The 11,423-nt window shown below is 62.4% G+C and overlaps 1 protein-coding gene across 2 annotated transcripts; it reads right to left on the reverse strand.

The window, feature by feature from the left end:
* Positions 1-4,166: 4,166 nt before the first annotated feature.
* On the reverse strand, positions 4,167-8,569 carry E2F1 (E2F transcription factor 1). 2 transcript variants are annotated; one of them, XM_058850444.1, is made up of 7 exons: positions 8,225-8,569; positions 7,467-7,557; positions 6,692-6,911; positions 6,173-6,325; positions 5,942-6,056; positions 5,633-5,837; positions 4,167-5,422 (listed from the first exon to the last, which is right to left on the reverse strand). In XM_058850444.1, exons 1-7 carry the CDS (start codon positions 8,417-8,419, stop codon positions 5,172-5,174), a joined length of 1,230 nt encoding a protein of 409 aa, XP_058706427.1. In that variant the 5' UTR covers positions 8,420-8,569; the 3' UTR covers positions 4,167-5,171. The 2 variants fall into 2 exon arrangements, with proteins under 2 accessions (XP_058706427.1, XP_058706426.1); XM_058850443.1 differs by having other exon boundaries at positions 7,398-7,557.
* Positions 8,570-11,423: the final 2,854 nt, after the last annotated feature.

The raw sequence follows: 11,423 nt of genomic DNA on the forward strand, positions 1-11,423 counted from the left end.
CTAGTCTGGTGATGGGTGGTCCCAGTGTGGCCATTGTTGACCCCACCGTAGCCCTGAGTGCCTTAAGTGAGGCCCCAAGTGGTCCCAGTTTGACTGTGGGTGGTCCCAGTGTGGTTGCTGTTGACCCCACTGTAACACTGATCACACCAATGTGGCCCCAACTGGTTCCAGTTGAACCATGGGTGGTCCCAGTGTGGTTGCTCTTGGCCCCAGGGTAGCTCTGACTGCCCAAACTGGCCCTGGGGCTACCCCAGTTTGACCGTGGTGGTCATAGTGTGGTCATGGCTGGTCCTAGCACAGCCCTGGTTGTCCCACTGTGGCCCAATTGGTTCCAGTTTGACCACAGGTGGTCCCAGTGCAGTCACTCTTGGCTTTGGGATAGCCCTGATTGTCCCAGTTGGTCCCAGTTTGACTGCAGGTGGTCCCAACATGGACACTCTTGGCACTGGGAAAGTCCTGTTTTCCTCAGTTGGCCCTGGGCTGGCCCCAGTTTGACCACAGGTGGTCCCACCATGGTTTTGGTGGTCCTGGAGAGGTCCCCTGACACCCAGGGTGGCTCCAAATGAGTTCCTGGTGGTGCCAGCTCCTCCATGCCCACAGTGCCAGGCAGCCTTTGCTCCGCACTGCTTCCCTCCGGAGCAACACGCCAGGATCCCATCAGCTCCAGAGATGTGAAACCCCCCCTGCCCCAGCAGGCTGGGGGAGATGAGGAGGAGGAGGAGGATCTGTCCCCATCCCTTGCCTGGCACAGGCACTTGTCCTGCATTCCAGAATTTCTCTTACTGTGAAAGGAGCATGGACAAGTTTTGCCTGGATTTTGCAAAATCCCGGGCAGGTTTGCCTCCCTCAGCACCTCTGCTCCTGCATGGAGCCCTCCAGGACACCCTGACTGCTGAGCTCAGCTCTGCTTAAGCCAGGCCTCTGTTCCAAGCTCCTTCCCCACCCCAACGTGCTGATCTGCGGCACGTGGAGCTCCTGCTCCCTCTGGGATAGCGCTCTCCAAGCTGAGCCCACGGCATCACAGCTATTTTTACCATCTCCCAGCTGTTCCAGGTGTGTTCAAGGCAAAAGAGGTGGAAAAAGCGCAGCTGGGCCCTGGCAGGGGCATCCGAGGGCTCCAGGGTTCACGTGCACTCCCCGCACTTGGGCTGTCCCCAGGGAGGCAGAGAGGTCCGAGGGCTGGAGCTGTTGAGTGTGACCATCATCAAATCCAACTGAAATGGGAATGGGAACAAAACACAGGCGAGGGATGCAGCAGGGACAGGGGAATCACCTTGCCAGGGAGCTTGGAAGGGGCTTGGGTGATGGTGGGGCTCTGCCGTGGATTAAACCCTTGCAAGGGCTTCCCATGCTCCCATCTGCTCCAAAAATCCATGCTCGGAGTCCAGTGGGATCCCTTGGAGTCAGGGTGAGTTTCCATGCAGGAAGGAGCAGCCTGAGCGTGAGGATGAAGTTCAGAAAACTGCTGATGGCAGGAGGTAACAGGTGCTCCCAAATTCCACAGGGGCTCCCAGAAAACCACGGCAGGGAAGGGGGACATGGCCCCAGCTGTGGGGGGCACCAGGGCTCTGCTCTGCTCCCAGAAAACCACAACAGGCTGGAATGAAAGGAAGCACCCACTCAACAGCATCCCAGAAATAAATGATGCTTCTCTTCACCTCCCTAAGTTCCTTCCTCATGGAGGAAATGAGAGATTTTTGGAAGTGGAAATAGGGAAGCGTGGGGTGGGATGCAGACATGGAGCAGGACAGCCCTGCCTGGAGAGATCCCAAACCCCTACAGGACCCTCTGAGGGGGATTAGGTTAAAGGTACAAACCCCTTATTGGGGGGCACCTATTGCCACTGCCAGCCTGTCTTGGAGCTCATCCCACTGTGGAGCTCTCCTGACACCCCAGATCCCAACCCTGCAGCTCAGGGACAGGACAAGCTCTCCTGACACCCCAGATCCCAGCCCTACAGCTCAGGGACAGGACACCCCAGATCCCAACCCTGCAGCTCAGGGACAGGACACCCCAGGGGCTGCCTGGGCGCAGCACCGTGGCCAGATCCTGCACAGCATTTTCCAGGGCTGATGGAATCACCACTGCTGCCCAACAGCACCCCAGGGCTGGATGGATGTGGTCCCCGTGGGGGTCACAGTGCCTGGGAATGAGAGCTGAGAGCCCACGGAGCAGGCAGGATGTGTGCAAGGTGTGCATCTCCTGACCGTGAAAAGCATCTTTGGAGCAGACGAATAAAACCAGGCTCGCCTGGGGCTGCTTCCCAACGCTGCCGTGTGCTCTTCCAAAGCAGCTCCCATCAGCTCCCCCTCCAGCCATCCGAAATAGCAGCAGGGAAGCCCTTCAGCTGCATCGTGAATCATCCTGGGAGGCAGAGTGGTTATTTTTACGGTGCTGTGGCTCACGTGGAGCTGCCAATGCAGCCCCCAGGGATGGGCTGTGTTGCCGCAGTGGGGCACAGCCCTGTCCCTGCCGGGGCTGCTTCCATGGCTGTTGGGAGTGCCAAGAGATGTAGGGTCCAGGGAGGTTCCAGGGATGCCATCAGAGAGGTTTGCCCAGGGGAAAGAGGCAGGGCTGTGTCGCTGCTGGGGCTTGGGTGGCTGTGGGAGCAGCCCTGTGGAGCTGGGGATGTCAGTGTAAATCCTCTCCCCTCTCCCTGTGCCTCCTGGCTCCAATAAAAACCCTTTCCTGTGCCGGGGTCTCTCCCCTTTGGCAGCACTGCAGATCACCAGCGCCGTCCATCACGATGGAGGTGAGCAGAGCAGAGGAGGAGGAGGAGGGACGGATGAGGAGGAGTTGGCATATGGCTGGGCACCCTGCAGTAACTCATAAAACCTCCAGCACCTGCCACCTCAGGTGACAAACACCAGCCCTGCAGTGGGGGACACGGCAGGCAGGCAGCTGGGTGTGTGCCCTCCCACCTGGTGCGTGCCCTGGCTCTGTGGGGCAGGAATCCCATGGATCAGAGCAGCAGGAATACTGTTCCAGCATCATTGGCTGAAAAAGCCCCATTTGAAGGGGTGACAGCGTGACAAGCACCAGCTCTCCCCACGCAGGCACAGGGCTCACCCATGGCAGCCTGTGTGTGCCACTGCCCTGCCTGGCCCTGCCTGGCCCTGCTGCCCTGCTTTGGAGGGCTGGGAAAGCTGGCAAAGGGAATGGTATGGGCTGAGCCGTGGGGTTTGGCACCCCACACCTGCACACTGCCATCCCCACGTGTAAGAACAATGCAGGGGCTGCACAGCCAGCCAGGCACTGCCTCGGGGGTGGGAATAGGGCACAGGAGGAGGCCAGGCAGTGGTGATGAGCTCTCTGTGCACCCACCAGCAGCCTGTCCTGAGCCTGGGATCCCATTCCCTGCTGCTGTAGGAGCAGGGTAAGTTTACACAACACGGTCAGGGTGAAATATTTATCAGGCTGTTTAAAAGAAAACCAGGCAGGAGGCTGGGCAGGAGAAGGGCAGAAAGTGCACAAACACGGGCAGGAGGTAGCACACCCCTGGCTGCCACTGGGGCAGTGGCCATGGCCCTGCTGAGCCCCAGCCTGGCTGTCCTGGCAACTGCAAGAATCCCTCCCTGGGGTCCCCAATGTCCCTCAGTCCTGGTGTGCTGCAGAGGCACACCAGAGTCAGGGCTGGCAGTGTCTCCCCAGAGAGCAAGGACACAGGGACATCAAACTTTGGGCCAGAAACTGGTGCATTGAGGTGCCTTGAGGCAGCACCAAGAGCTGGAGTGAACAGGGGACACTGGGAACTCAGCGGATGGAGTGTCTTCACAATGGCCCCATGCTGCAGCCACAGCCAGGAAAACGCTGCCCCAAAACTGGGGGAAGGCAGGGAAGAGACCAGGCAGGAGAGGAGCCAAGTGAGGGACAGGGACTGCTGAAAGGAAAGCAAACCCCATCCAGAGCCACCACCCCATCCTCCTGCAGCACAGCCTCTTTGGAGGAGCAGGGAGGGCAGGATCAGCCCCAGATCCCACCCTGTGTGGGACCAAAGACCAAAGCACCTCTTGCAGCCTCAGGGACAGACATACCCGGTCGTGTATTGCAAATTCAAAGCAGAAAACAGACCACAAAATAAGCCCAAACCTCTTGGTTTCTCAGCTGAGGTCCCCAGCACCACCCCTCACACCCCCAGGCACCTGAGCACAGCCAAAGGACAGAGTCAGTAGAAACCTTTATTAAACACAAAGCTCAGAGGAACACAAGCTTGTTAAATGGCAGTGAAAGTCAAAGTGCGTCTCCAGCTCAGCCCGGGGGACCCCAGGACCCCCCTCCCCTCCTCTCCCAGCCCCCGTGGCCTGGGGATGGGGAGCCAGAGCCAAAGGGCTGAATGGCTGCACAGGGAGGGGAAGGAAAGCCTGGAGACAGCGTTGGGTGCTCACCTGCAGAGACGCTCCCCGGGACACCTCTGTGCCCCCAGGGGACACGCACATGGTCCCAGGGCCACCAGCCCCATCCCCACTCCTGCAGCCACCTGCCACAGCCATGGCCTTGCCAGCCCCATTTTGGACACAAGCAAAGCCAGGATGTGCTGGTGAGACCCTGGTGGCACCCTCTGGGTCCCACCAGCACTGTCCTCCTGCTCCCTCCTGCCCCCTCCATGTCCTGGGAGAGCTCCACACGCCATAAATAATAAATAAATACCCCACGCTCAGCCAGGCTGTGGGCAGCCCCCACGCAGGGGGACAGCCCTGGCCCAGCACCCCCCACATCTCCACCACCCCCTTCCCAGCACAACAAAAACTCTCAGCACCCCCAGTCTGCTGTACAGCCCCCCCAAACCCCCATGGAAATGAAACGCTGTCCCCAGGGGACAATAATAAATTAATCAAATCATTAATCTATACACAGGACTGCTTAAAGCTCTGGAATGGGCTCCTGGGGGGCAGAGGCTCTGCCCTGGGCAGTTTCCCCCGATCAGGGCCCTGTGGGGGGGGTCTCCCAAGATGGGAACCCCACCCTGGCATCCTCCTTGTGGGGCTGGAGCTGAGGATGCCACCGGCCCCCACCAGGCTGGGGGGGATGGAGGGATAAGGAGAAAATATTGCAAAAAGGGATGGGGGAGGAACAGCGGGCGCTGGAGCCGGAGGGGCTGCCCTGCCCTGCCCGCCCTGCCAGGGCTGCCCCCTCCCCTGGCAGCTCCCCCAAGCACCAGGACGGGCACAGCTTCAGAAGTCCAAGGGGGTGAAGTCCCCAAAGTTGCAGTCGAAGAGCTCGCTGATGCCCTCGCCCTCCTCCAGCCCAAAGTGATAGTCCTGCGCCTGCGGCGGCGACAGATTGATGAACTCATCGGCCAAGAAACCCGCCAAGTCCTCCCTGCTCTGCTCCAGCAGGATGTCCATGGAGGCCAGTGGAGACAGGCTCACCTCCTCCTCCGGGCTCTTGCCAGGCAGCACACTCGGGCCTGGCAGCAGCGCTTCTGTGGGGATGAAGAGCAGCTGTAAATCCCATAATACTCTCCCAATAAACCCTCAAAAAAGCTTTTTTGGCTATGGAGATCCTGCCTTCCCACCTCCCTGCCTCGCTGGGGTGCCCAAGCGTCATGCCAGCTCTTTGCTTGTGCCAACAGCAGAGGGGCTGATGAAAGCCACCGTGACATCCCACCAGCTCCCCGTGTCCCCAGCCCCACCTTGCTCTCCGGGCAGCAGCGGCATGTTCACATCCTGGGCGGGATGCAGGAGCAGGGAGGCTCTGGGCTGTGAATGGCTGGGAGAAGAGTCCTCTGCAGGGGCTTTGAAGGGGCTCTTGACGGGGCTGCAGACCCCCGAGCTGTCCTCGGGGCAGAGGAACACGTCGATGGGGCCCTGAGTGCTTCGCACGGAGACCTGGAACGCCTGGGGAAGGGGACAGGAGTGAGACAAGGCGGCACAAGGATGCCCAGGGCATGGGGGGCTGCTCAGGGAGCGCAGAGGAGGAGCAGAGCTTGACCCCAACTCACCTCCGCTGCATCTGAGACCTGCAGCTGGGTCTCTGGGGGGGCTTTGATAACCATCACCATTTGCTCCGCGGGGTCCACAATGCTGCGGAGGTCCTGGCAGGTCACATAGGCTGCGGTGGGGCGGGTCAAGGAAGGGATGTGGGGATGTGGGTTGAGAAACAGCCTGCCTGTGACACCGAGGCTCAACCACAGCCGCCACCCAGCCAGCCCCACCCCAGAAGCAAAGGATATTGCTGGTTGGCGGGGTCCTCGGTGAGCAGGCGCAGCTGCACCGTGCACATCTGGATGAGGTCATCCAGCTGCCGCTCGGCCGCCTGCAGCTCCCGCAGCTCCTTCTCCAGCAGCCGGTGCTGGCCTGGCGCTCCCACCGTGGCCTGGCTGCCCCTGGGGAGCACCGTGTCCATCAGCAGCCAACCCCCACAGCTTCCTCTGCCTCACCGAGGCCAGGCCACATCCCACCCCACGCCCAGGGAACCAGACCCACAGGGATTTTGCAGCAGATCGCTCTCCAAGGCTGGATGCAGCCTCCCACTCCCCTGCATGACTTGGGGAGCCCCAGGGGGACTCGCAGCTTGATACCAACGCAGCTTAGGAGCCTGGTGCCATTGAGCACAGCCCTTCCCACAGGGGGCCACCACTTGGCCTGCAGCAGAAGCTCTGGTGACCTTGCCCCGAAATTCTTCACCCAAGTAAGACCCTCCCCCACCCCAGGGTACAGCCAGACACAGCCCCATGGGCCAGGGGACATACAGCCACTGGATGTGGTTCTTGGACTTCTTGGTGATGAGCTGTATGCCCTCCAGGACATTGGTGATGTCGTAGATGCGCCTCTTCTGCACCTTCAGGACCTCGGCCGCCCAGTTGAGATCCACCACACCATCTGGGGACTGGCTCAGCAGCTCCAGGAAGCGCTTGGTGGTGAGGTTCAGGGAGGTTTCATAGCGGGATTTCTCTCCAGGAGACTTTGCCCCTGCCAGACATGGAGGACAAGTGTCATTTAGCCACAGGGGAAACCCAGAGCTGAAGCTGAAAGGTGACAAAACTGCCACGCTTGCAGGTGCCTTGTAGACCAGGACTGGCACCCCAAACCCAACCTGTTTTCTCAGGGCAATGGGGTGAGCTGCCCAAAGCCCCTGTAAGAGGGATGTTGCAGCAGCTGGCACAGGCTGTGGCACCTGTGCTCCGTGGTGACCACAGCTGTAACTGAGACACTGAGTGCCAGGCAGGGCTCAGGGGGGAGATAACAGCAGATCCAGCTGGGACACTGCACTGACACCATGCTGGCACCTACAGCTCCATCCCACAGGGAGGGACAGAGCCAGTGTGGTGCCCAGCACACGGGCAGGACAGCCATGGCACCTGCACAGGGTACAGCAGTGACTGCAGAGTGGACAGAAACAGGCCAGCCCCAGGGACAGCCCATCCAGACCAACACAAAGGGACTGGAAAAACCTACCAGGGAGCAGAGAGGGGCTGCTGGACCTCTGCTCTGGCAAAGAGGGGCCAGGGGGAGTGGAGTTGATACCTTTAGCAGGGTTCCTGGCCTTGCCCCGGCTCACTGGCAAACTCTCCGCTATGTACTGGTGATCCGTCTCCAAGTTCAGCTTCCTCTTGACCTGCAAGGGATGGGGTCAGCAGAGGGACAGCCACCCCCAGGGCCCCACTGCTGATGGAGGGTTTCTGTGAGGAACCTCCCGCAGCACTCTGGGGTACAGACACCCCAGATGCCGGCAGGAGGGGGTTGACAGGAGCTGTCACACACACCGGCGGGGATGGGGGGCTGTCCCAGCCGCGGGGGCCCGGCCACGCAGCGGGGAGCGCCCCAAAGCCGGCGTGGGCCGTGGGTGGGGAGGCAAAGCACGGCCCAGCTTCCGGAGCGGCGGCGGGGCAGGGCCGGCCCGGCAGGTGCTGCGTGGCACGGCCCGGCCGTACAGCCTGGCACGGCCGGGGACACCGGGCACGGGCTGACACGGAGCAGGGCACGGCATATGGCACAGCACGGAGCAGGGCACGGCCCGGCCCGGTATGGAGCCGTGTCCGGCACGGCTCGCTGTACAGCCCGGCTCGGTATGGCACGGCTCGCTACACCGCACGGCCCGGTATCCAGCCGGGCCCATTGTACAGCCCGCCTCGGTGTAGCCCGGTCGGGTACACGGCCCCTTGGGTACACGGCCGGTTCGACGAGGCCCAATACTGCACAGCCCGAAACACGGCCCGGCCCCGCCGGTCCTCGGAGCCCCCGCCCGGCCCCCGCCCCCTCCCCATCCCGCTCGCGGGGGTTACCGGCGGGCGGCCCAGCGCGGGCCGTCTGGGCGCGGCGCCGGGGCGGGCGGGCTGCGGCGTGGCGAAGAGCAGGAGGTCGGAATCGGGGTGGCCGCCGCCCGCGGGCTCCTCGGCGGCGGCGGAGACGATCAGGAGGTGCGGGGAGGCGCTGCCAAGCAGCGCCGCCAGCCCCGCCGCGCCGCCCGCCGCCGCCATGGCTCACATGGCAGCCGGTGCCGCCGGTGCGGCGGGCGGCGCGGCGGGCAGGGCGCGGACAGGGGCGCGGCCCATGGACGGGCGCGGGGCCGCCGCGCTCCAGCTCCGGGTCCGGCTCCGCTCGGCTCCGCTCCGCGCCCGCCGCCGGATTGTTCGGCGCGCCGGCCCCGCGCGCCTTTGCGCGCCAAATCCTTTTTGCCGCGAAAAGCGGCGCGAGCCGCCCCGCCGGCCGCCCATTGGCTGCGCCCGCCGCGGCGGGGAGGCGAGGGCGCGCTGCCATTGGCCGCGGCGCGCGGGGCGGCGGGCGGTGCCGCGCGGCCATTGGCGGACGGGGCCCGCGCTGACAGGCGGCCAATCAGCGGCGCCGCGCCGGGGCGGCGGCCAATGGGAGCGCGGCTCGGGGACGCGGCGGGGGCGCCGCGTGGGTGCGGCGCGCTCTGTGTCCCCCCCGGGGGTGTCCCCTTCCCTGTCCCCTCCCGTGTCCCTGTTTGTGCCCCCCATGGCGGTGTCCCCCTCCTGTGTGCCGCCGCGGATTCCTCGCTCCGAACCGGTCCCGGTTCCCGGTTTGCCCACCCGTGGGGATTTCAAGCCTCAGGCAGAGGCGGTCCCGGGCCGGACTCAGCCCCGCCGGGGTGATGGGCTTCCTGCTGCGGGCGCGGCTGCTCCCGGCTCCGGATGGCCCGGGAGGACAGCGGCACGCACCCACGAGCAAAGTTCATATCGCTCCCCCGCCCTGCGGGCTCCACCCTCCCACGGGTGGCACTGGTGGGGAAGAGGGCGGCTTTGGGCTCTGCGGGGTGGCGCAGGCTGCCCCCAGTGTGTTTCCCTTCCCCGGGGGTGACAGCAAGCCCAGCGTGGCCCAGGCCCGTGGCATCCCCCGCAGCCTTTGGGGGATATCCGTGGGTGCTCAGCGTGCTGGGGCAGGGGCTCTCCTGTACTGTGGGGCAAGGTGTCGGCAGGATTTCTATCTAAAAGATGAAGAGATCAGTTCAGGCTTGTCCATCTCCCTTGTTTAAAGCACCCCGAGACCATGGATGAGGCTGTCGGGCAAGTCTGGAGGCTTCAGGCTCAGATGCTGCTCCAGGGGTCCAGCGAGCACGGAAGGACTGGGATGCTGCAATCTGCTCCATCCGTTTGGTGGATGATTCACAGCATTCTGTGTTTCCAAACACCAAACAGCTGCGGATCTCGGCAGCTCCTTCAGGACTGGCTGATAACCCTTTACAGGGCAGAGGAAAAGCTCTGCCGGGAGCACAACCTGCACTTGACCGTGCCAGGTGCTATCTGCGGCCGCGGGATCGTGTGGCCGGGGAGGGGCAGGGACACAGGGACAGCAGACGGAGCCGGGAGTGGCCCCATATACTGAGAAAGATGCGAATCCACCCACGAGACATGGGACAGGCGGCTCCCAGAGCCAGTATCTCCTGCCTGCAGGACACTGATAACCTTCTGTTGCATAAGGAAGCAAAATTAAAAAGGAAAAAAGTACATCCTGCTTAAAAAAAAAAAAAAAAAAAGCATTTAAAGATTAGGCCTTTTACAAGGCCCAGATGTGGGGAAGCTCATGAGGAAAGTGGGGTCTGATCCAAACCCCTGCTGAGCCAAGCCCAGGGTTCCACCCCTGTGTTCCCCCATGAGCTGCCCCATGTGTCCCTGGGGGTCTGGGGTGGAGCAGAGCGGCCCCCAGCCCGCTGCTGCTGCCAGGCAGGGCTGTGAGCCAGCGCTGGCTCCTGCCCCGGCCCCGCTGCCAAGCCTGACCTGCCCGGGATGCGGGAGATGGGCTCTTTTTCCCAGCAGTGCGTGGGATGCAGGAGGCATTCGCAGGGATGAGTTAACTCCTCTGCTGCGGAGCAGATCCCGACAAGCAGTGTCCCTGTGCCGGCCTAACAGGTTTCTGGCTTTAAAGGATTTTATGCTGGATACTTTGGCAGTGGCTGCAATTCCCCTGGGGACAGCCAACGCGGGGCAGGGCTGCGATTTCCCTGGATCCCTCCATCCTTAAATACGGCAGTAACATGGTGCATGTCCGTGACCAATCAAATCAACTCGCTGTGCCTCATTTCTTCATCAGCAGAGAGCAAATAGAAACGCTGCCTTGCTTAAAGGAAATTAATACAGTTAATTAACACTCAGCCCTTCTAATATTCCAGGTCTCCCTCTCCAGAGCCCTTCCACTGCAATATCATCATTACTGCGAAGCATAAGCAACAGTTAGACCAGATGTTTGCACACAGTTAATGCTTCCTCCATCTGGGGAGGGGGGAAAAGGCAGCCCCGGCAGCCGGGCGGGAGCGCATGGCTGGCGGGGCTCTCCCCATCCCTGGGGAGCCTCAGCCCGGCGCTTCCTGGGATGAGGCAGGGTTTGGGACACAGCTGCTGCACCAGCTGCTCCCGCTCGGCTCACAAAGGCTGGCTTCACCCTCCCCTAATTCATGCAGGAGCTCATTCGGGGGGAGCAGCTCTGCCCCTCTCCCGGAGGCTGCGCTGCCCCTTCTCCAAGGCTTTCAGCGCCGGCGGCGCGAGAAGGGGAGGCCGTGGAGACAAATGAAAGGCAAACGGCGGCGGGAGAAGGGCGGGCAGGGGCTTTCCTTGCATGTGGATGAGGGGAAGCAGATGAATCCTGTCTCCTGCACAGCTGCAGCCTCCCCCCAGCCCTGCTAAGGAGCGCAGACGTGCTCCCAAGATTAGTTGTGTGGCAGGTGCTGCTCCCAGATAAAGTCCTGTCTGCAGGGCCCCGCTCGGTCCTGCAGAGCATCAGGAAGGCTGCTCAGACACTTTGTGCCCCAACAGGATTTAGCTCGCGGCAGCCGCTGAGTTTGGGTGGATTGCACCGTGGGATAGACTCAGGGCAGGGAAAAGTCTGCGGGTGGAGCCAGAGCTGGGACCTGCGCTGGAAAATCACCTGGCAGCGGGAGCAGGGTGGGAGGAGAGGCGGCAGGATGTGAACCTGCACCCCTGGGCTGTTAAGGGCAGCTCCTGGGTGTCCCAGAGCACATTTACTGTC

This window comes from Poecile atricapillus, chromosome 15 (assembly GCF_030490865.1).
Source record: "Poecile atricapillus isolate bPoeAtr1 chromosome 15, bPoeAtr1.hap1, whole genome shotgun sequence".
In the NCBI taxonomy this organism is placed as follows: domain Eukaryota; kingdom Metazoa; phylum Chordata; class Aves; order Passeriformes; family Paridae; genus Poecile; species Poecile atricapillus.